Here is a 27,340-nt window from a genome sequence, read left to right as displayed (position 1 = left end):
TGTGAAAACGAGATGAGTGACAATAGTAGCTGGTGATCGTTTTATTGTTCTAAGCAATCGTAGAACGACAGCTGCATAGGCTCAGCATCGTCTTCAAATGGTGCGTGTTGTTGATGTCAGTGAGAGAACCATTCGCTGAAAACTTGCTAGAACTGGTCTGGCTGCAAGAAGGCTGCCAAAGGGCCGAGGCTGCTTCCTAGATATCGACGTGCGCGTCTTCAATCTGCTCGCTTACATATGAATTGGGAGCAATAGAGGAATGAGTAGTGCAATGGAGGTCCTTTTTACGGATGAGTAGTGGTTTTGTCTACTATCACCCAATAGTCAGGAGCGAATATGAAGACGTTGAAATGAGAGATTTGTGGACTATACAATTATGAAACGCGAAAGTTTCGATGGTGGTTCTGTGATGGTGTGGCTGGGAATTTCCAAAGAAGCCTATACAGAATTCTAATCATTGTTAAAAGTGGCGCCTTAAATCACTGACCTTGAAAATTAAAACTGGGCACCCGAAACAGTTTTACAGAAGCACTTACATTTTCTTAGAATTACAGAATTGCGTACGTCCTTCATTATTGTAAACATCTGTTCTCAGTTCTAATATGCGGTAAAAACAAGGACACATAAACAAGAAAACAAATTTAATTTACTATTCGAAATTTACTATTCGAAACAACTGACATACTCTACCTAGCGAGCCACCTTAGATTTTGTATGCTTGTTTGTCTTGTTTTCACAAGCGTTCGCTTTAAAACACTGCATCTTCGTTAGTAACAGAGATAATAGAGTGAATAAAAAAACAAAATGTTCAGAAAAGATTGGGTTACCGTCTGATTCCAGTTAAAACCCTCTGTTGTAGCATCTGCACCCCACAGGGTATTACAAATTTCGATAAAAAATGTTTTTCTCATTCTTGCACCCTGTATATGCTCAAATTAATATCCGAATAAAAATTTCTATCGCAGGATAATTACAGAAGAATAAACCTTTCGATCAAAAAAGGAATCATCAAAATCGACTGAGTGGTTCGTGAGAAACCCAGCTTTGAAATTGTGGTAAAATTTTAGTGGCCGGTTTTTTTTGCCGGTCAGTTTACATACAATAGTTTTAGATAGAATAAAATGAATTTTTGTTAATTATTCAATAACTATAAGAAATATACCCCACAAACTATATATATTGGTTATCAGAAAAAAATAACAAATTATTTTAGGTCATAGCCAACTATGGTTTCCATTTAAAAAAATAAAGTTACGTCTAAAATCTCGAAAATAAAAGATGAGAAAAAAATTCTACCTACGCCACTGAATTCTTTGTAAAAAGTTGCCCATAGAATGTTTTATTTATAATACTCCATCTTTGATAATAAGTGAGATATTCGCGATTGTTGTTTTCGCAAAATTTGCAGTTTTTGCCGATAGGGCGAAAACAAAAGACGATAGCTGTTCGGAGTTTTCGGCATTAACATTTTCTCGAAAAACCAGATCGTGACATGTAAGCTACTTTTTTTCTATCTCTTTTAGTTTCGGAGATAGCCTATGCGGACATCGAAATTGGGACACCCTGTACCTATTTAACTTACTTAAATCTGAGAAATATTGCTGGCCTCTTTCCCTCCTTTCTATGCAAGTTCAACACCGGGGTTGGATCTTGCAACCTAACCTCATCGGGTGAGTACAAATCGGTTAGATGGAAAAAGCTTGGGTCCTTGGTGATATGAAACGCCCGTAAAGACACCGTCAAAAGTTGCGTTAAAGTGGCCTGTCTCGAAACGACGATCGTCTGAAAAATCCTTCTTCGCAACGAGCTATTCCCATCGTACACCTTAATCACTTCTTCATCGCGATCCTCTTTCTCCTTGTTTTGTTTGTCGCGGTCCTTCGCTTGACTTGATGGATGTGAGGATTGTTGGTAATCTTCGTTGTCGCGGTACCGGTTGTCTCCGCTGCTAAATTCTTCCGATATACTTCGAGCTAAAAACAAATTAAGTCTCACTTTTCTAGGTTATGCTCGGTATTTAAGATGATATCGTTCCTTAAATACAATTTAAAAAAATCTCAAAATCGTTTAATTGCAAAAATGTGATCCAAATGTCATGTTTTAAATTTTGGTATGCCTTTTTGTATTTAATGAGCAATATGTTAAGATCTTTTAAAAAAGATGGTTAAATTAAAATTGAATCAAGTCAATCAAAAGCACATAGTGTTAATTTTTAAGAAAATAAAAAAAAACGAAAACAAAAATACCTCTAAAGTAACAAGACCCGGGGAGAACGAGTTTAAGACCCTTTGAAAAGGCCCGAGAAGGCCTCTGGGGGCGTTCGACTGCAAAATCATCATGCGCTTGTTATCTTGAAAAACAAAAGAGGAAATCAAGGGGAAGATAAAAGCTATAATGTGCAGCTTTTCGTTCGATTTGATTTGGTTATTTTTTTAATACTAGTTTTGAATTGATAAAATAAACAATCTGGTTTCCTTCGCATAGAGAATGTCTAAAGTCGTTATATCTAAAGTCTTCGAATGGCACAACTAGGGCGACGTGGACACAACAACAACGGTTTAACGTCTGGCCGAAAGGGCCGCTTTTGTCTTTCGGAGCGTATAAATCGATGCCCCCTATTGTGTCAAACGAATAAAGCCGATAAGGAGGACACTATGTGCTATTCATCCTCTCAATTCAAAATCTCTAACTGAGAGAGAGAAGGAAACGTTTCATCAAAATTTATTTTTGATTTGTTTGAGGAAATATACTCACGGGATAATGTGTCTTTTCTTCTTACTTGAACCCCGATTATGGCTTCCATTGGAACTTCCGTTCTTGGTATGCTAACCGCGTGAGGCGGCAAATATATCGGCTCCAAAATACCAAACGTGCAATTTTGGGGAATGCTTAGGTGGCAAACGGCGTGACACTAGAATCCAAAAATAACTCTTATTGAGATAATTTAAGGTAAAGTTAAAGGTGATACTTACGGTAATGCCACACCATTCGCATCTGTAACCGGAAAGACATTCGGACGTCCAACACGTTTTCTTGCATTGTGCGCACTTGGAGTTACTAGGTAAATTGCCTTCTCGCCAGTGGTGTTCGTGGTGGACGTTCGTTATCCTTTTTCCCGGATGATAAGTGGCATTCTCCTTGCAATCAGCCACCGCGAAATCTTGACATTCCGTGTGCACGTAGTATTCACAAACTAAAAATTAAATCAGTTAATAAATATTGTTAATTGTAAAGTTCTTACTTTCGCAATGAATCGATTCGCTGTCATCCAATCGTTTTCTACAAACGTTGCAAAACTTGCGTTTATGATGGAACGTTTCCGACCAACAATGTGCCACTGGGTTCTATATAACGTAATAAATCAACAAATAATTAATAAAAAAATCAAAACATTTATTTTTACCTTTATCAAACAGGCCGCTATGCTCGAACATGGAGACACCACCGTTTTTAAACATCTGTCGTGGACCACAAAGTTACAAACTGAAATAAAAATAATAAGAAAAGTGTTAATTAAGGCAATTATTTTATGGTAAACAACTTTTTAAATATAAAATTTTCATTCAGGCTTGTTTTGGTCACTAAATAAACGTGAATAGGGCATAATTTATTTAATATAGTAGGCAGCAAGATACGCGAGTAAGTAAACAACACCGATCGCAGTAATGATTGAAATCTTTCCGTAAATATTTAATAAATAAAACATCAAGCAGTTTATTTAACTGGGTTTATTGCTACATTGCAAGAAGTAATTGTTGAGTTGAAGTGTGCAAAAAATAGCCGCATAAATATTCGAAGCCTCTAAACCGCTGCTTGTGAGTACAAACAAAAGAAAAATACAAACAAAATTGGATTTATCATTGCAAAATAGGGCAAATAAGGTTCACTTGATGCTAAAACCATGTAGACAATACATAAGCAGAAATTCTATACAAAATGATTAAAATTATGAAAAATAGGGGAGTTTCTGAACAAGCCAAAGTTCTCGTTGAACACAACCGTAATGGATTTTACATAAATACAAATGCCATGGAAAAGTAATTATGTAAAAAAATACTGGAGATTTCTTGAATCAGATGGATTATCCGTGCTTTAAATCGAGTTGTGGTTAATAAAATGGTGCCTGGTAGTTGATGACTTAATGAACACCTTAACAAAAAATGGATTCGTGATTCGGAGGTATGCTGATGACAATCTGAGGTAAATATGACACAATCATAACTCAACTAATGCAGAAAGCCCTAGTCAGTTCAGCATCAATCCAAACAAAGTCTAAATAGTCCCTTTCACTCAGAGGAGGAAGCTACGATTGACAACATTCTCCATTGAAAGCAGAACTATTAACCTCAAAACAGAAGTTAAATACCTAGGAGTTTTAAACTCGGAAGAAACTGGGGTCATAAATCACGAATACGTAACAATAATCAGACCCATGGTCGCCTATGCATCACTGGTTTGGTGGACAAAAACAAATCATAAGACACAACAACAGCTGGCACAAATCCAGCGATGAGATCTTGTCCGACGGCTGCTCTTGAAGCCCTACTTGATCTCACATCACTTCATTTATATATACAAAAGAAGGCAGTTTTAAGTGCCTTATTGAAAACATGCTGTTCGCTCAAACTGACGCAGGGTAACGTCAAAGGACACCTCTAAATCTTCAAGGACCAATGTCTAAATCACTTGATTGTAATTCAAATGGACCTTATACCGATAGAATACAATTTCGACCAGCCGTATAAGGTCATATTTAGAAGCAGGGATGAATGGACGAAGGGTGTACCTCATCTAAAAAGAGAAGCCCTTGCCTGGTACACGGATGCTTCAAAGACAGTTGAATCCAGAGTAGGCGTGGATATTAGTGGAACAAATAGCCGCATTAAATTGCCCCTCAGCTCGGACATAACCATTTTTCAAGTAGAAGTACTTGCTAAAAACTTCTGCACCGCTTTGATCCTACAAAAGGGACAGAAAGGTGCATCCATAAACATTTTCGCATGCAGTTGGGCCACCCTAAAGGCAATTCAGGCATACACGTGTGACTGCGCACGGATTAGTGAGTGTACCAACAACCTGAGAGAACTCACCAGGGGCAATACTTTTGCTCTATGGTGGGTTCCAGGTCAGAGCAACATTGAGGGCAAAGGTAGCCTTACGCTGGAAAGAACTTCCAGGTCATAGACAAGCAAAGAGTATGATAACTCCGTCGCAAAACAAAACTAAAGAGATTTTATGCCTCAGCAAAGGGGATCTAAGGGGATCTAATCAAACTTGTCGACCTTGCAACGAGTCAAAAATGGCTGAACATATACTGTGTAATTGCGTCGCCAGAGGCCGCCTAAGACACAAAATTTTCGGTAAAGCTCTTATGACACCTACCGACATAAAGAAACAGGACCTTGGAGCAATACTAAGGTTCATTAAGGACCTACATTTGCCCTAAACTTTTGGAAGGCTAAAGTTACAACAGATCTTATAGGTCGCGGTGACGAAAGAGGCCGCTCTCCTCAGCCCGGCAGCAATACTAATAATGATTAACAAATACCTGAAAGGGATTTTATTTTAAGTAATAATAATTTTGCCTCGTCCATCTTTTCCTACTACAATCGGCAGAACTTCTCCAGTCAGCCCCCAACACAACAATCTTTCTGGAACTACATGTTCTTAAGATCTATAGCCTCCAAGCTAGGCTACAAGAAATGATCAGTCATCATTAATCTGTATCCTCGTTATAGAAATTAATACAATATTGTATATACAGCTTTATACAGAAAAATATATATTCTGATTTTGTTCTAATTTTCGAAGAATAAATTTAGCATTATTGAGAAATTCGATTTTAAAATTAATTTTCAAAATAAGGTTGATCCGTTTTTAGGAGTTTCAAATATGTAGCGATGAGGGCTCATCGCAAATACTCTCTACAACTGTGTCCGTAGTCTGGGCGCTATTGATCCAGTGGCCTGCCAAAGCCGAAGCAGGAGCAGCAGCAACAGCCACCTCCGTCCACCACCGCTTTGGACTCTCGGCAAAAGCCACACTCCAAAGACTTGCCGAAAGAGCAGGAAACAAAATATCGGTCAAAACAAACTTTTACTATTAAATACAGATAAAAACCGAACTTGTATATAATATGTATATATTATACATACATATATATATATATATATATAATTAATCATAAAGCTATATAGAAAATAATAGAATAGAATACTTACTTATAGATGGGAATATCGGGAGAGAGATGAAGGAATGAGGGGAAAGGAGAGATTTTGGAACACCGTTTAGATAAGAATTGGTTCTGGAATTGGGTCAAACGACGCGGCGCGGAGTGTGGAGTTCCAGTCCTAAGAGGCAGGCGAGGAAGGCAAGCGGACGAACTCCCATATTCGTTCTCTCTCGGCCACACGCTCGTAGCGTTCGCCTCGTTCCCGTTCGCTCCTCTGACGTCATAGCAATGACGTGCGTCCCGATTACGGGAAGCGTACGCGGCAGTTCGCGACGATCGATACCAACGGGATAGGATACCCCACCCACCCACAAAGCGGACTCCAGCGGCGGCGGCAGTTTTCTATCTGTTGCGTTTTTCTTAACATTTCGAGATGGATCTCATCAACAAATATGATACTTTTATATCATAAAATTTTTAATTAAATAATTTTTGGTTATCAGAAAGGAAAATGCGGTTATGGATGTGGTGCATGAAACGATTATATCAAAACCGCAGTTAACTTATCAATGTTCCAGATTATTTTATATATTTTCAATGGTTTATATTGTATTAAATATCCATGTAATTTTTGTATCAACGCTATATCGCAGTATAGTTACAAATAACATGGATGTTTATGATACCATAATTTTAAGTAAAATAACACGTTAAACTAAAAGACGTAAAAATATTTCTGTGAAACATTCTGAGTTAATCGTCATAAAATTGTATGCAAACTTGATTAAAAAAATCTAACATTGGAGGTAAGACTTTTACTATCTACTTGGATTTCACTAATTTGGTGGAAATTGCTGCAATCATTTAGCATACAAAGAGAAGGCATCGTCATGTAATTGTATTACACTCCAGTAGATTAAGGGACAGTCAACCTGTTTAGACCACAAGCCCATAAACAGGCTGCAGCGGGGCTCTCTTTGCTGTTTTTGTACTAAAGACGATGAAACGGTTAACCAGATCTTGTCTAATAGTACGAAATAATTTATCAGAAATTGTACTGGAAGGATTCACAAAAAGTCCGTGTGGTGCCGCAGTGTTGTATGCAAGTCACAGATCCAATTGAGGAGATCAAAACTGACTCTACATCATTTTCTCTATGGTTGCGATGTCCGTGGCAGCCAAATCGTACACAATATAATGTAAATCTCTCATTTATCCTACCACAATTTATTGACAACCTTGACCATTCAATGTCATTGGTTAACTTTCTAAGAATTGTCTTTGACACATTTCCATATCGTGGTTTGTCTTTTTCAGAAGCATCTCCAACACTTGTTAACATCGTCTGTAACTTGTCTTAATAACGACCATAACCTTGAGGAAGGTCATTGGGAGTTTTATTGAGATTCTGTTCACCTGAGCTGGTAGTCTGATGGCACTGATATGGCAAAATGAAGCGCGAATGGTGTTTAAACGGTATCCCAACAAGAAAATGCCCAAAATGGTAAGTGTATACAGTGAAGAAGGTATTGGAAATTAGCAAAGATTAAACTGCGCTTTGTTTGTTATCTACAAAATTTCGTACTCGAAGACACGAATTACAGCCCATACAAAACAATACATATAAAGATCCCAAGCTGTTAAAAACTAAACGTAAAACCTAAAATATATTGCACTTTTTATAGTTTTTTTTTTTGCAACTTCATTAAACAAAGAAATAAATTAAATTGGAAATAAAAACTTTTCGGCCAAATTTGCTCGACGTCGACACAACGCCCTCTATCCGAAATCCATGGAGCACGCGCGCTTCGATGACGATGTCGACGACAACAAAATGGCAGCCGAAGGCGTCGCGACGCCACGCGACCTCAATTCTCGAAATGAAAAAAGCTTAACGCCATGGTTGCGATATGAAGATAAGGAAATGAGCGGGAAATTGAAATTTGTTACCTTCGCATATAAATCCTTGTTGTATCAATCCCCATAGCATGTCGCTGCAGTGATGGCAGTAGGTCGGCTTGTGGAAGGTCTTTTTGCCGAAGGTGTGGCCGTGCTGGGGCGTCGTCGTCGTCGTTTGATGGTGGTGCGATTGTTGTTCGATGGCACCAACCGACGTGACAACCCCATGAGCCGCCATTGTAACGGCGGCTTCCTTCTTCTTATTCTTCGTACTTTCTTCTTTTCCTTCACCACCTTCTTGTGCTTTTCAATCTCTTCCACCTCCTCCTCGTCCTCCTCCTCCACCACTTTTTTTTACCGAGACGATAAAAGAAAAACTATTTTGTATCTTTTGGATGTCAATGGTTTTCTTTATCCTCGTCTCTTTACTTTTGTTGGTTTAGGTTAGAAAGAAACAATTAAAAGAAATCTGACTTGTTATTGTTGTTGATTTTTTAAATGTTGTATTATGTTAGTTATTTAGAAGAGGGTCGCGGTGACGTGACGACAAACCACCATCCTTTTTGCTCGCTCGTTCATCCGCTTTATCACCTCTCTTTTTATCCTTTTTCTCTATGCTATATATGTATTTATGTCTGTGTGTCTCGAAGGGGGCTCCTCCTTTACATAATACAATAACAGTATTATACACGTAAAGTGAGGAAAAGAAAAGACGCTTTTCTCTTCTTATTCCTTTATGTTTATTCCTTTATTTAAAGAGGAGGGCTTTTTTTTGTTTCTTTTTCTTTTTTGTTTTTTTTAAGCTTGTTCACTTTTGCTTACGTGACCTCGGCGGCGTGCATAGTGGTGGCGGTGGCGGCGTCGACGACGTTGGCGGCGGCGGCGTCGGCAGCGCGTCTATTGGTGACGCGGGGCCGCGACATTTCCGAGGGCGACGGCGCGCACGACTACGACGGCATCATCGGCGGCGACTCCTCTGCTCATCGGGGGGCGGCGGCTTCGGCGGCAGCAGCAGTAACGGCGTCTAGGCACGGAACCGACGGCGGCGACGACGACGGCTGCGGCAGCGCGACGCGAGGCCAACGATCGCATCTCAATCACCTTGGAACGAAAAAGCTCCTTCTATTACACTGTGTGAAATCACATCGAGGGGCGCACCGGGGGGCGGCGTGCGACGGCGGCAGCGCTCCGGCGACGACTACTACTAGGGGGGACGTCGAGGCGCCGCCGCCGAACCGACGTCCAGTCTAGGTGGGGGATCAAAGCGCCGACGCACTTGCTACTTCGAACCATCTACTGATCAAAAATTAGGCGTCGCGGCGCAGAAACCCATCTCAATTATTTCAAATTAAAATAAAAAATAACAGAAACATCAACATAAAGATAAAAATATTAATGTATTAATATTATTATATTCATTTCATAAACAATTTAATAGTTAATAATTTAAACAAATCATTAATTTCTTACAGATGGCGCTCATAGCGAAAAAAAATTAAGCCACTCAACTTTCGTTCATCATTAATAGATGTCTCCACCATATTATTGCTTGACGCTTACCAAATAACCTAATAAAAATTTAATCATAAGAAAAAAATGTTGTAATCAGTAATCATGACGAACGGATATTTCGGTAAAAAGTAAGTTAAAACAGAATCAAATAATTCAATAACAATAATTTTTAATTGCAATTAATTTTATGCATAACCTAGAAAACAAGCAAACTACCCACCTCAAGGTGTTCGTTGCCAAAAATGTCTTGAATACGGTCACTGGTCCTACGAATGTAAAGGTAAACGTAAATACTTACACAGATCCTCGCGTACGGAGACTTTAAAGAAGAAAATGAAACTAATTGAAGCAAAAAGTAACCAGGAAAATGTAGAAAGTAATAATAGTAAACCAGATTCTTCTTCGGGTACTTCAGATAATGACTCAGATACCACTAGTAGTTGTAGCAGTAGCAGTAGTGATACCGACGATTCTGAATCTAGTTCTGATAGTGAAGAATACAACTCTAGTTCTACATCTAGTTCGGATTCTGAATAACAAAGAGTTCAATATTTTTATAAATACCTTATTTATGATTTAATAATATTAAGTAAGAAAAATAGAACACGATTTTGTATTAATAAAGAGCTTATAATGTAATTTGTTTTAATAATTAACTTTGTAACATAACCTAAAAAAAATTCTTTAGGTAATTATTATTAATCTTTAGTTTCATGAGATGTTTGATGAAAATTATCCTTTGTGCAAAATATTTTATTTCTGCCTTTGACAAGATTATATGTTCTGAAAATGACCATATGAATATTTTGCTGGTACCAGGAATAGACAGATAGTTTGCTTTTTCATGGGGTCATTCAATCAATCCAGCTTTTGAGGTGCTGGTCAATGAGGACTGCTATTCGAACCACTTTCACTTTATAGAAACGTCATACATGCACATTATAAGTATTTGAAGTCAGAGTTCATTCAAAACACCACCCAATCCTGTATACAGGTCGCTCATATGTATGGAAACGGAAACAATAAAGACAAATTAAGTATACAGGTCAGTCAAAAAGTTATGACGAAACAAAATTACGTTTTCTTTAATGGAACACCTCTGTATATTATTCCATATTTCAATTTATCTCGAAATTCTAAACAAAATTCATTTAACACATCATAGACCTTAACTTAACCGTTTTCCATCCATACATTTTTGACGTTTGTTATGCCACTACGTTGCTATGGAGGTAAGAAACTTTCAAAGGTACCTTGATGAATTATGAACATAATCGACAAAAATATTTTTGTGTAATAATTCAAGGACTGTAGAATCTAACAGACTGCTACATCCATTGTTGTGACAACCTGCCCACAAACTACTTCACACCATTTTCCACGCCCAGCTGTTGTTATAGTCTATGCGTTTGCTGTGTGCTTTTAGAGGTTATATCGTAGACGTATTCATATTATTTTTGAAGTTTTATGTTTTTAGACGTATTAATGTCTATCATATAACCTCTAAAAACACAAACAGTTACCAGGCGTGGCAAATACTGTGACGTAGACTGCGGGCAACCAACCCGCAGTGGGCTACAAAAATACAATGGATGTGGCAGTCCTGTTAGATTCTACTGTCCTTGGTAATAATTTATAAGAGCGATTTTCAAAGTTCAATATCTCGAAAACGGTTAAGTTTAGGTTTACGATATGCAACATGAATTTGTTTAGAATTTCGAGATGAACCGAAATATGGAATAATATACAGGATGTTCCACTAAAGAAAACACAACTTGGTTTCGTCATAACTTTTTGACTGACCCTGTATACGCTGTATACTTAATTTGTCTTTATTGTAATAGATTTTAAAAAACACTAAAACTTTTATAGATATAGTAGACGCCACGAGAGCTGGCAGTAAATCATCGTTTTCCGCTCTTACAAATGCCATACGTAGTTCACAAACTGCTAGAGAGTAATGTGTGTTAGAAAGAGATAGCATTAGTTTAATATGTCTGCTGTACAATTCAAATGACACGTCGAAAAAGTACGCCTGTTCTTCTAAGGGATGTAACTCTATAATTATAACCTCAAATCGAAACGTCTTGTGAGCGTTGTCATGAATCTGTTAGTGTTTTCTCAAGCCGAAAATGTTTTCTTTAAAAGGAAAATCATTAAATAATATCTTTGACAATGTTTGACATATAACCTCCGTTACTAACATAACCTACATTTAAATGTATGTGGTGAAATAATCTAAGTCGTACGTCCATATCTTGATTCATACCATTTTTAAACGTCAAGTCACTGCCGGTTCTCGTGGTTTCTACTATACAGAGTGTATCTGAATGACTGCAATAAACTTCAAGGGGTGATTCTTTAGTGAATTTTAAGGGTACTTTGATATATGAACCATGGGCGACTTCGGCTCCCCTAAGGAGCTACACCCCTCCAAAAATGGCGGAAAATTTTGGTTTAATTTTTTTTTCTCAAAAACCATAAACGCTAGGAAAATGAAATTTGGGGAATATGTTTAACTCATAATAGGGCACGTTTTGACCCTATTTGTACTTTCAACCTACCCTTCTAAACTACTAAACGTAACCACCCCCGTTCAATTTATGCCTAGATTTTTTTAATGAAAATGATAAATACATTGAAAAAATATCAGTTAGATAGATGAAACTATTCTAAAACTTTTTTGTCTCTCTAATGTTCTTCGAAAATTTAATAATTTCTGAGAAAAAAAATAATTAAGCAAACACTAACTGTTAAGCTGTAGAGTTGTTAATCGAAAGTTGGAATGAATTTTTATTGAAAAAATATTAGTAGGCTTTGCAATCTTTGTCAGAAATATTTTTGACGTTTAAATATCTGTTGGTTTTCTTACTTTATTATTGTTTTATTTAAAATTTTGAAACGTCGAGTGAACGAGCGTAAATGCGATAGAACTTTATTCAAAAATTAATTTGAAAAACAATAATAATAGTAAGAAAAACTGACATTTAAATGTCAAAAATATTTCTGACAAACATTGCAAAGCCTACCAAGATTTTTTCCTTAAAAATTCATTCCAACTTTTGATCGACAACCTCATTGTTTAATGGGCAGTGTTTGCTTTATTATTTTTTTTCTCAAAAATTAGATAAAAAAGTTTTAGAACAGTTTTATCTATCTAACTGAAAATTTTCCAATGTGTTTATCACGTGCATAAAAAAAATTTTAGCAAAAATTTAAAGGGGGTGGTTACGTTTAGTAGTTTAGAAGGGTAGGTTGAAAGTACAAATAGGGTCAAAACGTGCCCTATAATGAGTTAAACATATTCCCCAAATTTCATTTTCTTAGCATTTATGGTTTTTGAGAAAAAGGAATTAAACCAAAATTTTCCGCCATTTTTGGAGGGGTGTAGCTCCTTAGGGGGGCCGAAGTCGCCTAGGGTTGCCAGACGTCCGGCTAAAGCCGGACATGTCCTCCTTTTTTGGCAATTTGGTTATGTCCGGCCGGCTTTTCTCTCTGTCCGGCTTTTTCCAACTTAGGGAAAAAATTGCAAATTAAATCCGATTTCTACAATAATTACTCGATTTCTAAAGAGTGCAAACAAAATGCAACTGGTCAACCACAAAAATCTAACCGGCCGATTGACCGGCCCTGCCAGAAACTGCCTTGCAACGAGGCGCCATCGCCACCTATAACCTATAACCCCTCAACAAAATTGGTTCGTCTGACAAATATTGTCCTAATCATAAACCACCAGGGGCTGCAAGTTCTTCGCAGTCAGATTTGCAAACCTAAATGCATTAGGTATAGACCACTAATCTAGTAGAGTTTTTATATAAAGTATATGTTTTTTGTTAATTATTGTTTTGTATTATGTTCGATGTTACCAGTAGGTTATAAGAATATTTTATTTTTAAAAAATAAAAGCATTAGCAGAAACTTTTGTTAGTAATTATCGCTTTTTATTTGGTTAATAATAGTGACTGGGCAACTTTGCGAAAAATAAAAATTGCCAAAATATAGTTTGAATTTCACATACATGTACAAATGCATTTTTAAAATATGTCCGGCTTTTTTATAAAAAATCAGGCTTTTTTTGCACAATTGTCCTACTTTCATACAGTACCCATCTGGCAACCCTAGAAGTCGCCCATGGTTCATATATCAAAGTACCCTTAAAATTCACTAAAGAATCACCCCTTGAAGTTTGTTGCAGTTATTCAGATACACCTGTATATATATAAAACGCTGTATTAACATAAAAAAGGGTATATGCCTTTTAAAGTTTATATATATTAGTTTTTTTTGCCCTATCTCTAAAAATAAAGTGGTGGGGAGTGTTTGAAAATGTTTGCAAACAAATGCCAATCAAACAAATGCTAAACTCATTTTAATAATAATAATCCTACCTTATTTCTAGTGATTGTAAGTTGGTGCATCGGTACTAGAGGGCATGTTTCGATATTACAATAGATATTGTGAATTTTCTTAGAAAAGTTAAATCTATTGGTATTACTTTCTTTTCATGGAAAAACAGCAAAATGAAGCCCAAACAAGCTAGTGAAAACCGTACCTCCATATCATGTTCCTAACCTAAAATATCGGTGGAAGCAGATTTTATGAGAAAATTCATCGGATTTCGATCAGTTTTTTAAAAAAATTTTCAAGTGCCTTAGTTTAGAAAATACTTCACCTCACTTTTAAAAGCATTCTATTGTTTTTTAGCCTGTTTAGAAGCAAAAATTTGACATATTATCTCGGCCTTCAAAAAATTTGTTTAATATTTCCTTAAATACTCAAATTGCCGTCCATCACGTTCTATACATTGCTGAAGCCTCTCTTGCGTGTAAAAAACTGCGCCTTAAATTTCTGCTCTTGGTAGGTTGTGAAAGGAATTCCGAATCCTATTTTCCAGGTCTTGTCTGGTTGTAGATTGAGTTTGAAGTACTATTAACCACCCCCATACATAAATATTCAAATAAGTTGAGTGTGGGAATTTGGCCGGCCATAGAAATAGGATCCTCTTCCAATCCATCGCTTTTAATACAGTGAGTTTAGATAATAACTCGCATTTATATTAAAATGGGTTGGACAACCGTCCAATTGTATGACCAAATTTTGCAAACAAGAAAGAAATCGGTAATTGATATAATAGTTTTATTCAATTGAATTGCTTATCATGCGCCTCCATACCTTTCTTTTATCATATTCAATTTCCTCCTAGATTAATGTAATTCCAAAAATGACCTCAATATATTATATTAGTTAAGTTAACTTTAGCTCTTAGCCAACAAGAACGCTTAACCACTGTAACCATAATCAGGGGGATGATAAAACTGAGCCTTGAAAAGTATTTTTTTATCGATAAAAAACTTATATTATTTATAAAAAAGAACTGAGAATACATATTAAAACACACATAACCTTAAAATTAGATTACAACATCTTAATCCTCCACTAAAGCTTCAGGAACTGTATGAATAATAACCTTCCTTTTTGAATCATACAGAAAATTATTCAACTCAAATATTTTGCTATGATAAAACGGCTTCACATCGTGTATTTCGATTTGTTTCGCTTTTTCAATAAGATCTTTCTCATCGATTTCGATGGTGATTGTATCTGACGCAGCGTTCGTACCTCGAATAAACGTCAGTTGATCTTGGGCGAGTTGACGTAAAATGTAAAAGAGTAATTCGCTGTGATCTTTTTTGAATAATAGGTATCTTTGGAAGAGTTGTCTCATTGATTTCATAACGCTGTATTTTTGCGTTTCAACGAAACTTTCCAACATCATCCTTACAGCCATATTCACATCATCATCTTGGACGTAATCTCTGAGATGCATTCGCGCGTGAGCTTCTGCCATTCTAATTATACTTTCGATGTGGCGCACTGTTATCGGTAATGATCCCGTTGCCTAAAAATTAATAAAACAATTAAAATAAAAATCGAATAAAATAAATTAACACAGACCAAAGATTCTTGTCTTAATTGACTATAAATGTTAGCGACTTTATCTTGATCCATATTTTGTAATTTCGGGTGGATATTTTCTCTGGCATAAACTAAATATTTTTTTAACATTTTCTGTGGGATTGTGTTTTCGTTAATTTCTTCGGTGACGTCGTCTTTATCGACGTTTGAAGGGTGATGTTTTATGTGGGAATTTACGACGAATTTAGCTAAATGTTGGTCTTGAATTGGATCGACTTCATCTCTCACAACACAAAGTATATCAAATCTCGATAAAATTGGATCTGATAAATTAACATTTTCCGCAAAAGTCATACTGGCATCGTATCTCCCACCGATTGGATTAGCAGCGGCAATAACCGCACATCTAGCTTGCAAACTTGTAACAATTCCCGCTTTTGAAACTGAAATCGATTGTTGCTCCATCGCTTCATGGATTGATGTCCGATCTTGATCGTTCATTTTATCGAATTCATCGATTAAACAAACACCTTGATCGGCTAAAACTAAAGCGCCAGCTTCTAAAGTCCATTCTCGGCTTGTGGGGTTCCTTCGAACGTACGCTGTTAACCCGACCGCACTGGCACCCTGCCCGGTTGTAAAAACAGCTCTTGGAGCGATTTTTTCGATAAATTTTAAAAATTGTGATTTCGCCGTTCCGGGATCCCCACAAATTAAAACGTTAATATCACCGCGTACTTTATGTTTTTGCCCTGGATTTTTAGGTTCACCTCCGAATAAGGCTAAAGCTAAACCGCGCTTGATGTAATCATGCCCGAAAATTGAAGGAGCAATTGACGAAACAATTTTTTCCGCTATTCTAGGATCTTTACTCATTTTTATTATGGCGTTTATATCGTCATCGGTTAAGGATTGCACGATTTGTTTGCAATCTTTAACCACCAAATGATTCGCGAAAATTACGGTTGAAAAAACCGGAAATCCATTATCGGTGTTTAATGAGCCATCGTAATTGTTGGTGTAAATTCCGGTTACGTCGACTTCATCTCCTGGTTTGCAACGATCGCATAAATCGGCTAAAAGGATGCAATCTTTTGAACGCGGGACTCTTCCGGCGGGGATTCTACCTGGTGACTCTTGTAATGTGATTTTTTGGTAGTTTCTATAAACGGTTTGTTCCATATTTATCTTCAATTAAAAAAATTAATAGTTTTTTATGTACCAAGTCGGCAAAGTGATGCTTTATCGAACGAGTCTGAGTTTGCGAGTCGAGCGAGCGAGGCGAGTAAACAGGCGAGTTCGATAAAGACACTTTGCTGACGTGTTGCATACAACATTTTATCGCCAACCGCAAAATTTAACGATATGAAGATATTCTAACTTACCAATATTATGACATGTGTCAAACGATTTGTTTTGTTAATATACACTGTTGGAAATAATTCACGAGCACACCTGTATAATCTAAACGCATGTGTCTAGCGCAATAAAATTTGGTATGGAAGTAGTACTAAAGTAGTGTAACTTACTCTCACATGGAGAGCGGCATAACTCTGCTGGGAGGAGAAACATCAATAGCGAGAGTATCCCCCGTGAGCTTTGCGTACCATCGCTACACGACGTGGCATGGAGTCTATAAGTCGCTGTATTGTAGCGAGAGGGATGGCCAACCATGCCACCTCAACTCACCTCCATAGCTCCTCAACGTTAGCCAAGGAAGCCGGATAACGTAGAAGTCTCCGACCAGTCATGTCCCAAACATGTTCGATCGGATTCAGATGCGGAAACTGAGCTAGCCATGGAAGCATTCGTATATGGTGCTCTTCCACAAAGGTCTGTACAACACGCCCGATGTGCTGTCGTACGTTGTCGTGCATGTATAGCAGGCCTGGGAGCGGCCGAACGTAGGGAAGCACAACGAACCATAGCACCTAATACGTATCGTTGACCCGTCATGGTCTGCTATACACGCAGCAGACGTGTACGTCCACCATATGTAATCGCACCCCATACCATAATGCTCGGTTGTCGGTGGATAGGGCGTTCTTGCACATGTCATACTGCTCGAGTAGACGATCACCACGGCTCCGACGAACTAAAATTCGCGCATCACCGGTGCTCAATTCGAATCTTGATTCGTCGGAAAACAAAATGTCCCTCTACTCGGCAACCTACTAACGCCTAGCGTCGACCCACTCGTGACGTATGCTGCGGTGCTCGGGTGTTACTGGAATCCGCTGTATCGTACGACGCGCTCGCAGTCCACTATCTACCAAACTACGCGAACTGTACGGCGGACAGTTCGCGTAGTGAGTGCACCTTCCCATGCCGGTGGCAAAACAGCTCCAAGTTGTCTTGAGGAGGACACACACGACGCTAAAGCGCTGAGCACAAGAGCGCGATCCTCGTGTGCTGGGGACGCGCAGGGCCGTCCCGGCCGCGGCTGAAGGTACCTATGTCCTACCTCAGACCATTCTCGCCATGCCCGTTGCACTGCCGATAACGACCGCTCGAGACGACGCGCAATTTCACAGAACGATACACCCTCAATGTGCATACCCACAAACATTCCTCGCTCAAACTCGCTTAAGTAACGCGATCGCCCATCCATTGCGCACAGAGTACGATAACAATGTGGTTCCTCACACCACACTAAAAACGACCGGTATTTTCCATCCACTTCGGTTTCCATAACGACGGAATGTTCCACTTGGAAGGGTGGCTCAGACAACAATGCCGCGACGGAACAACTGAAACTCCCTGAATAAACTCTTCTACAGTAAACCTTTGTGCTCCGCAAATATTATGGACTTATCTGCACGCGTTCAGATTATACAGGGTGTGCACGTGAATTATTTCCAACAGTGTATAATCAATTATTTTAAATCAATTATTGTCATTGCCAAATTTTTATAAAAAAACGGTCTGTACCACCCTAGATACCATGTTCTATGACCACGCTTTATAATATTTTCCACGTTTCGAAATTAAAACTCGTGAGCAATATATTAAGATAACATAATTAAGTGCTATAATTAAAATTTGAATATTGTTTAAAAATCAGAATTACTGGAAGAATCTGAGTCTTCCGCTAGTTGGATGATGACAGGAGGTAAATCAGTTATTAATGAATTTCCCATTAATGTTGTCCAATCTTTTTTAATTAGTTCTTCACAGTGGCGAACACTATTTGCCCACATCTCCGGAGTGTAATGACCAAGAGCTTTTTGCCAAGTCTCCTTGACACAACAGATCTTTTTCTCCGAGCTGGACTGAACATGTTTATTGTAATAAGTTTTTAAGAACGCCCAACATAGTTCAATGGGATTATATTGGCAATTGTATGGAGGAAGGCGAAGAACAGTCTTATTAATTTGTTGTAAGGATTTTTTCAATTTGAGGCTTGTAATAACGGATTATTTCCCATAACGATTTTTTTAGTTAAGGTTGGTTCAAACTGTATATTATGTTCAGTTAACCATTTTTTCATATCATTTTTTTTGTGCAGAAACTTGGAGCTTTCTCGATTTGTTTTGAGTGATATGGAGCATTATCCATTACTACCGCACACTTCGCACCCAAATTATTTAATGCTGGAAGTAATTGATTTTTCACCCATTCCATAAAAATAATTGACGTCATATTTTTATGATAATCTCTGTGCTCCGTGTTGTTACTGAGCAAGAGATCGCAATTTGGAAAAAACCCTGACGAAGTGCCTGCGTGCAAGATTGTAAATCTTTTTCCTTCGCCTTCTGCTCTTTGCGGAATACCGAATCTTTCATTTTCATTTACCCATTGATAAACTTGGGTGCCATTTTCGTAAATCCAAGTTTCGTCAAGAAAAACAAAAGTATACTCTCCGGATTCTAGGTATTGCAAGAATGTCTTTAAAAATGTAATTCTTTTTGAAACTATATGTGGTTGTTCAATTAACACTTTTCTATTGCTAATCTTTTTATATCTATATCCCATAGATTTTATAATTTTATGTAATTTTGGTCTACAATTAGTAAAATCACATTCATTTCTTGCAAAATTAAGTAAATCATTAAGATTAAAATACTGTTTCTTTTCATGCAATTTTTGTATTTGTCTTCCTAACTCTTCTTTAATAAAATATAAATTATTATCCGTTTTGTAGTTCATTTTACAACGCCCTTGTGTTTTTGGTTTTTTTACAGTTTGATATTTTTTGTAGGTTTGAATAATTTTAAGAACCGTCGCACAGTGGTCCGAGCGGTAAGAAAACCCGATCGAAAATATTATTTTGGTGTTAGCAATTAGCTAGCTTTATGAAACTTGGCATATGATTATAAGACCAAAAGGGTAATGTTGTGTCAAAATTTGAATTAAATTCGTCAACCGGAAGTAGTACTACGCAAGCAGTACTTTATTTAAATTCATACTCATTTTCTTTTCATATAAATTAGGACTTTAAAGAAGAATATAAATTTATTATAAAATTTTGTGCAAAACATTAGACGTATATTACTTCACATTTTTTTGTGTAATTACGTGATCGCAAATTCCTATCTAAATTGTTTTATAGAGGACCTATACCGGATGTCTCACGCAACTGGTTCGTTAGAACTTTTTTAGGTACCACTATTCGTAGCGGTTTGAAATTTTGACAACATGGATTGTTCATTCGAAGCTTTCGATCTAAAATACTTTCAAAATGGCCGCTACTTCCGGTCTACCGGATGTAGACCCAAACTTCGTTATTTTAAATGGAATGCTATAGTTTTTAATGCACCTTTTAATTATATTCGACAAAATAAGTTGACTTTGATAAAAGTTATTGGTACCTACCATTTTTCGTTTTCGAGTTATTTTGTTTTTAAGTTTTTCTTTGGCAAATTACTTTATGCTCTTTAAAACCTTATATCTCAGCCAACGCTCATTCAAAAAAGCTCTAAATTGGCACGATTACTCTTGAGATGTTGTCAAACAGATTGTCATTTGTTGTATTAAAGTATCTTATACAGGGTGGTCAAAAATTGAATTATCGTTTCTCCATATTCAATGGTAAGAAAGTCGAAAATTTTAAATGGAACGCCCCATATTTTTTTACCCTATCAGAAATGGAATTTGATAAAAATGTGGCAAAATTAATTGGCAGAATTAGTTGGTTAGATAGCTCAATTTTACTTAGCTTTTACTAAAAATGTTTTAAGAACTATTCGAGAATAAACTCATCGCTCTTAATTTGAAGTGATATTGGAGACCATAATACGTAAGTTTGCAGCCTACTCATAGTAGAATTTTCCCATGATACTGAGATAGTCCACATACATTTCAAATTATTCGAGATAATATAAAATATTTTGTTATATTTACCAACATAACAAAATTTATCTCAATTTGTGTGAGTCTTCTTCATTTTCTAGATCTTGTTCCTCTATATTTACTTCTTCATCATTATTGTCTTCTTCTTCACTTTCTTCATCATCATCATCTTCTTCTTTACCTTCCTTTTCTTCTAGAGATTTGTCCAGTATAAGTAAATTTTTCATGTCTTCATTCATATTTTTATATCTTTCTGAACATTCTTTATAAAAGTTACTAATAAATGGATCGGAGCTCAGTAATAGTCTTTTAAATAAATCTTCATTTGTTTGAAGTCTACCACATTTTCTTGTGTGACACTCTCTAAATCTGCGTACTTGTTTGTTTTTTGCTTCTTGATAAATAAGATCCACAATTATGTGTTAAGCAATCTTTGACTGCCAATTTTTTGGTTAAGGCGCACGTTGGCGCAAGATTTCTTTCTTATGCTATGTACACCATACCTTCAGCAATAAAAAAATGTTAGCTACAATTGTTCGATTTTGTTCGCTCGCAAGATATTTAATTTAAAAGATTGAATGGTCAAAAAATATATGTATTTATTGACGTCAATAGAAATGGTTGTAATTTTTTTCAACAAACATCTTTTGAAATTTGGAAAGGCGTAAAATGAAGACCTTTCTGTACTTTATAAGAAACCAACGACACAATATTTTCAAGTAGTGATATACCATCTTTTTTGTTTTCTAAAGTTGTGTCGTTTTCTAAAAAATTTCCTTATACAAAATAAGGTAATTGTAATAGCAATTTATTTCGCGCAGTAGCTATTATAAAACACCAAAGACTTCATAAGCTTCACTAAGAGTCTATTAATAGTTAAAATATATGTAACATTTAAAAAAACAACACTATAAAATTTTTTTTTAATTGATTTTCGATCGGGTTTTGAGTGTTTTCGGACCACTGTGCGTCGTGCTGTGAACCTAATACAATTATGTTGAATATAAATTTAATTTTAAAACTCAAGTGCAATACACATACATCAAAAATACGTGAAGCTTTATCACATATATATTTTAAATTCGTATTTGGTGTCTCCGTCTGTACTTCTTCACAATACCTAATTATAGAGTTTTTTTCGCGTTTAGACAGTTGACATCCCGTTCCACCCTTTCTTAACATTTTTATGGTAGATTTAGAGCAAAAAAATTATATGAAAATTGTTTTTTAATCAATCTTAACAAATTTGATAGACAGTGGTGGCACACAATTAAAGTCACGACATACGCTTTTACTTTCAATACCAACTTGACGACACTTTGATAATTGATTTAAATAAAAAACAGATTATACCTCGGTAAAGTTACACTATGTATCAAAGGTCGGTAGTATATTGGAGAGGGAAGTGCGCTTTCATACAGAAGGTACCAGCTGTTCAACGGCATTTTTTTCAAATTGACAGCAATTAGCGGCAGGTAAAGTACTTTGTCTGCCGCATATGCGGCAGATAAAGTACAGGGTGTCCCAATTTCGATGTCCGCATATGCTATCTCCGAAACTAAAAGAGATAGAAAAAAAGTAGCTTACATGTCATGATCTCGTTTTTCGAGAAAATGCTAATTCCGAAAACTCCGAACAGCTATCGTCTTTTGTTTTCATCCTATCGGCAAAAACTGAAAATTTTGCAAAAACGACAATCGCGAATATCTCACTTATTATCAAAGATGGAGTATTATAAATAAAACATTATATGGGCAACTTTTTACGAAGAATTCAGTGGCGTAGGTAGAATTTTTTTCCCATCTTTTATTTTCGAGATTTTAGACATAACTTTATTTTTTTAAATGGAAACCATAGTTGGCTATGACTTAAAATAATTTGTTATTTTCTTCTGATAACAAATATATATAGTTTGTGGGGTATATTTCTTATAGTTATTGAATAATTAACAAAAATTCATTTTGTTCCATCTAAATCTAATGTATGTATTTAAAAGTTAATGTTGCTATGGTGATAACCCTACATACTATGATGGAATATAATTTATCAATTTTTTTTGTTCTTTCTAAAACTATTGTGTGTATTTAAAACTTAATGTTGTTATGGTGATAACCATACCATGAGGGAAAGCATTGTTTCCAATTATTGGCAAAGTTTGTAGCAAGGACAGTAGAATCTAACAGGACTGCTACATCCAGTGTATTTTTGTAGTCGACTATGGGTTGGTTGCCCGCACTCTACGTCACACTATTTGCCACGCCTGGTAACTGTCTATGTTTTTAGAGGTTATATGAAGGACATTAATACGTCTAAAAACATAAAACTTCAAAACTAATATGAATACGTCTAGGATATAACCTCTCACAGCAAACGCATAGACCATAACAACAGCTGAACGTGGAAAATGGTGTGACGTAGTTTACGGGTAGGCTGTCATAACAATGGATGTAGCAGTCCTGTTAGATTCTACTGTCCTTGAGTTTGTAGTAGTATTTAAAAATTCACTAACAACTCTGGCATTATGTGCTGGTGCTCCGTCATATTGAAAATATATCATTTGAGACATATTTAGTGGCAAATTGTCGACCAAAGGCTCAATGTGCTGCCTTAATATATTGAGGTATTTCCCTGAGTTTAAGTTTTTATGGTAGATACTATATGCCAAAATTCTATTATCTAAAAGAGCGCACCATACATTAAACCCCAATCTTCTTTGAACACTCAGAGACTTCATCGGTCCAGATAACATTTTGAACAAACAGCAGATTATTTAATTTTTTTAAATATCATCTACAAAATTCTAATATTCGATTGACATCTCCGGCACGTAAATAATGAGTTAGCCCCGCTTTGTATGGTTTATACTTATTTTTCTTTCATATTCGGGAGCAGCGGTTTTTGGGTCAGACGTCTTGTTGCAATTTCTCTTGCAGGTCATTTTGGTATGTGGTTTGGGAAAGGACCACATATCCGGGGTTAACGTCGCATTCTAATCTAATAACATATAGCATTCCATCATGTTACATTTTTCATAATTTTCGAAATTCATTGTAAAGTTTTATTCAGTTTTGTTATACTTTGACACTTAACATGCTGGTGCATCGTACCAGCACATAATGCCAGAGTTGTTATCGAATTTTTAAATACAAACTTCGGTAATTATTTGATACATTATGTTCCATCATAGTATGTATGGTTATCACCATAGCAACATTAACTTTTAAATACATACATTAGTTTTAGACAGAACAATAGTATATTGTTTTATATGGAAGAGAAGCAGTGCTTTTTATGGCGTGGTCTGTCGCTTAGCGACGAACGCAGTGAGTCGCTAATGACAGATGAGCCGTTAAAATTGTGGCGTGTCCGACAGTTTTCCGGACGAACGAAGTGAGTCCGGCAATGACGGACCAGCCACAAACGAATCTGCTTCTCTTCCGAATAAAACATAGTATTTTTTCTTCAAACGTTGCAAATAATACGGCGCTAAAGTGAAATGTTCTTCAACGTTATGGCGCTAAAGTGAAATTTACTTTAGCGCCATAACGCTGAAGTACTTTTTTGCTATGTTGATCTTACCAACCGTCGTTATGCAACAATGACTTACTTCTACCGCGAGTAAACACGACAACAAAGTTGTCATTTAATGACGTTTGAAGAAAAAATGAATTTTTGTTAATTATTCAATAACCATAAGAAATATACCCCACAAACTATATATATTTGTTATCAGAAGAAAATAACAAATTATTTTAAGTCATAGCCAACTATGGTTTCCATTTAAAAAAATAAAGTTACGTCTAAAATCTCGAAAATAAATGATGGGAAAAAAATTCTACCTACGCCACTGAATTCTTCGTAAAAAGTTGCCCATATAATGTTTTATTTATAGTACTCCATCTTTGATAATAAGTAAGATATTCGCGATTGTCGTTTTTGTAAAATTTTCAGTTTTTGCCGATAGGGCGAAAACAAAAGACGATAGCTGTTCGGAGTTTTCGGCATTAGCATTTTCTCGAAAAACGAGATCATGACATGTAAGCTACTTTTTTTCTATCTCTTTTAGTTTCGAAGATAGCCTATGCGGACATCGAAATTGGGAAACCTGTACTTTGTCTGCCGCTAAATGCACAGTTTACTAGATAGTAGCACAAAGTGTCACTTTACTGCCGCAAATGGATAGCATAAAGTATGTTTTTGCTGCCGGTTGGCGATAAAATAAATTATCAACGATTAATCTTAAATTTTACCATAAATGGTCCTGAACTTTGACATTCCGGACAACCACCAGGTTGAACTGCAGCATTTTGCGACTGAACAAACGGCCCCAAAACAAACCCACACCTATTACAATCATATTTAATGATTGAAAGTTGGGGTAAAACCCCCGTCGTAGCTGTAACAACCCCAAGAGTCCGTACAAGTTGATTTACATGGAGTTTTCTAAAATGAATTTAATTTCAAATTTATTTTCAATCAATTCAACAATTAATTTTACCTAAAAGTTCTTAATTCTTCCACTAAAGGTAACCCGGATATCCTTACATGAATCTCAGAAGTAACCCTTTCGTAACTCGGATACATTGATAAAACAATTTCTTTAGCGACTTCATCAAAAATTTCCAACATTTGCATTGGGGCTTCAGGTAAAAAATACGCCAAAACATGTTCTTTATGTGCAAACGTAGGAAAATCAACGCTAAAACTGCACTGATTGTTCTCGCACATTCTCCTTATACTCTCTTTATAAACATAATGTCCCTTATCATCAACATAAGTTCTTATAAAATTCTTAAATCGATTACTAACTTCCGTACGTGGTCCCATCATACAAACCCATTCTTTAATTGTATAACCTTTCGTATCTCCAAGATTTTCTATCGACTCAATCATTTCTTCATCTTCAGCTGTGGTAGTTGTGGCGGTTTTATCACCACGGCGGCGTTTCGCAGCTTTAGGATCTTGCTCATCATCTTCGTCATAAAATATTTCGCGATCCCCGCGACGATAAATTCCTTCTTCACGGTCACGTTTTTGAAGTTCACGTTCAGCTGCAACACGATCCGATTGGGAGATTTCATCGTATTCGTCTTCATCAAGAATATCAATGTCGTAACGATCTAACGCTGGCATCGGGCGATAATCACTAAGGATGTATGAAACAATTAGATTATAAGGATTAAAATTTAATAATAATATACTTCTCCATATTATCACCAAATAATTCCTCCCCATCCTCTTCTTCAGCTGGATCCAATTGCGATGTATCTCCCAACAAAGCCCCTTCATCTTCGAAAGGTTCATAATCAGCAACTGGAGAAGTTGTTCTCGGTGTTGGACGACGAGGTGGTGATGAATCTTCACCCTAATAAAATGTTTATTAATTTATCATCAAAAATTAAATAAATATTATTAAGATTATTGGAATACTTACCCCTGGCATGTTGTTTATAATATTATTAAAATAAAAGCTTAAAAAGTTGAGTACAAATTATATAAACTTATTTAAAACGGTTAAATGAAACACATAACCAAGAGAAAAAGCGGGAAATTAATTAACCGGGGAGTTTTAGAAATTATATTCTCAATTTTAGGGATATTTTGTGCCTTTTTTGTTTAAGTTGGTGTTGAAATGAATTAAAACGAAAATTTTGATGTTATTTATTAATGTCAATTGATATTAATTAAAATTAGTATTATAAATAGGCAAATACTTGCATTGTAACTTTATTTATATGAAAATAAATATTATAATTGTACAAAGAATTGTGTTTATTTGATTCAATTCGTGCGGCCTCTAGCGGCTAAGGATTGAAAGAGTTGTATTTGTAACATAAGTTGCCTACCTACAATAAAAATTTAAAGTTTTATTTCAAGATCAGTTGAGTACATATAAGTATAAACTGTGGTAATAGGGTTTGAAGAGCAAGGGAGTGAATCAACAAATTTAATTGCAAACATTGCGTTAGTATTCATGTTGAGGGGTATAAATAATAAATGGAAACAAACTATTTGTTACTTCTTTTCCCAAAATGCTACTAACACTATTACTTTGGTACGATATATTAAAAATATTTTAACCAAATGTGGTGACTGTGGACTGGACGTAGTAGCTACCATCTGTGACAAAGGTACTGGAAATGTTGCAGCTATTAATCAATTAATAGCAAAATCTAAAGCAGATGCTCTCAGACAAGGTACCGAATGGCGTGGTGATAATTGCTATAAAATAAACGACAAAACCTATTTTCATGTTTATGATCCACCACATTTATTGAAAGGTGTACGTAATCGTTTAGTTGAAAAAAATTTAACATTCATGAAAGAAGGTCAACAATATACTGCAAAATGGCAACACATATTGGATGCATATTACATCGACAATCCATCCAGTGAATTTCGTGCCATGCCAAAATTGAAGGATGACCACGTAATTTCTGGTAAAATACGAGTTATGAAAGTGTCGTGTGCTAGCCAAACGTTTAGTTATACAGTAGCTTCTGTAATGGCACTATTTGTACAATCAGGTAGCAATTTAGCCATTGTTAG

The 27,340-nt window shown here is 36.2% G+C and overlaps 3 protein-coding genes across 8 annotated transcripts in view; 1 reads left to right on the top strand and 2 right to left on the bottom strand.

Annotated features, from left to right (window-relative positions):
- Positions 1-9,260, bottom strand: part of LOC111422396 (diacylglycerol kinase theta) — a 30,333-nt gene extending 21,073 nt beyond the window's left edge. For 4 of the 6 annotated variants that reach the window (XM_071195011.1, XM_071195010.1, XM_071195014.1 and 1 more), the window contains exons 1-7: positions 8,123-9,260; positions 3,404-3,483; positions 3,242-3,344; positions 2,973-3,193; positions 2,755-2,911; positions 2,247-2,324; positions 1,583-1,973 (exon numbers count right to left, since the gene is read on the bottom strand). In XM_071195011.1, the coding sequence (XP_071051112.1) occupies positions 1,583-1,973; positions 2,247-2,324; positions 2,755-2,911; positions 2,973-3,193; positions 3,242-3,344; positions 3,404-3,483; positions 8,123-8,309 (1,217 nt within the window). In that variant the 5' untranslated portion in view covers positions 8,310-9,260. The remainder of the gene's footprint in view (positions 1-1,582; positions 1,974-2,246; positions 2,325-2,754; positions 2,912-2,972; positions 3,194-3,241; positions 3,345-3,403; positions 3,484-8,122) is intronic. The other 2 variants (XM_071195013.1, XM_071195015.1) reach the window with 1 other exon arrangement.
- A 329-nt stretch (positions 9,261-9,589) lies between these two features.
- Positions 9,590-10,222, top strand: LOC111422397 (zinc finger CCHC domain-containing protein 10-like). The gene is made up of 2 exons (XM_023055600.2): positions 9,590-9,711; positions 9,784-10,222. The coding sequence occupies exons 1-2, from the start codon at positions 9,686-9,688 to the stop codon at positions 10,118-10,120; spliced, it is 363 nt and encodes a 120-aa protein (XP_022911368.1). The 5' UTR covers positions 9,590-9,685; the 3' UTR covers positions 10,121-10,222.
- Positions 10,223-14,913: 4,691 nt separating this feature from the next.
- LOC111429053 (DNA replication licensing factor Mcm2) lies at positions 14,914-26,317 on the bottom strand. The gene is made up of 6 exons (XM_071194819.1): positions 26,226-26,317; positions 25,993-26,156; positions 25,290-25,937; positions 25,042-25,234; positions 15,539-16,687; positions 14,914-15,482 (listed from the first exon to the last, which is right to left on the bottom strand). Exons 1-6 carry the CDS (start codon positions 26,232-26,234, stop codon positions 15,009-15,011), a joined length of 2,637 nt encoding a protein of 878 aa, XP_071050920.1. The 5' UTR covers positions 26,235-26,317; the 3' UTR covers positions 14,914-15,008.
- Positions 26,318-27,340: the final 1,023 nt, after the last annotated feature.

The sequence above is a fragment of the Onthophagus taurus genome, chromosome 3 (genome assembly GCF_036711975.1).
Source record: "Onthophagus taurus isolate NC chromosome 3, IU_Otau_3.0, whole genome shotgun sequence".
In the NCBI taxonomy this organism is placed as follows: Eukaryota; Metazoa; Arthropoda; class Insecta; order Coleoptera; family Scarabaeidae; genus Onthophagus; species Onthophagus taurus.
The sequence above is the reverse complement of the archived record's forward strand: the minus strand, read 5'-3'. Positions and strand labels throughout refer to the sequence as shown.

What these genes read in the sequence shown, in the direction of transcription:
- LOC111422397 (XM_023055600.2), top strand. Translation starts at nt 9,686, where the DNA reads ATGACGAACGGATATTTCGGTAAAAA. An exon ending in AACGGATATTTCGGTAAAAA is followed by an intron (nt 9,712 to 9,783) that starts GTAAGTTAAAAC and finishes TGCATAACCTAG; the next exon opens with AAAACAAGCAAACTACCCAC.
- LOC111429053 (XM_071194819.1), bottom strand. An exon ending in TTTGGTGATAATATGGAGAA is followed by an intron (nt 25,938 to 25,992) that starts GTATATTATTAT and finishes ATACATCCTTAG; the next exon opens with TGATTATCGCCCGATGCCAG. An exon ending in AAAGTTCAGGACCATTTATG is followed by an intron (nt 16,688 to 25,041) that starts GTAAAATTTAAG and finishes TTTTAATTGAAG; the next exon opens with ATAAATATGGAACAAACCGT.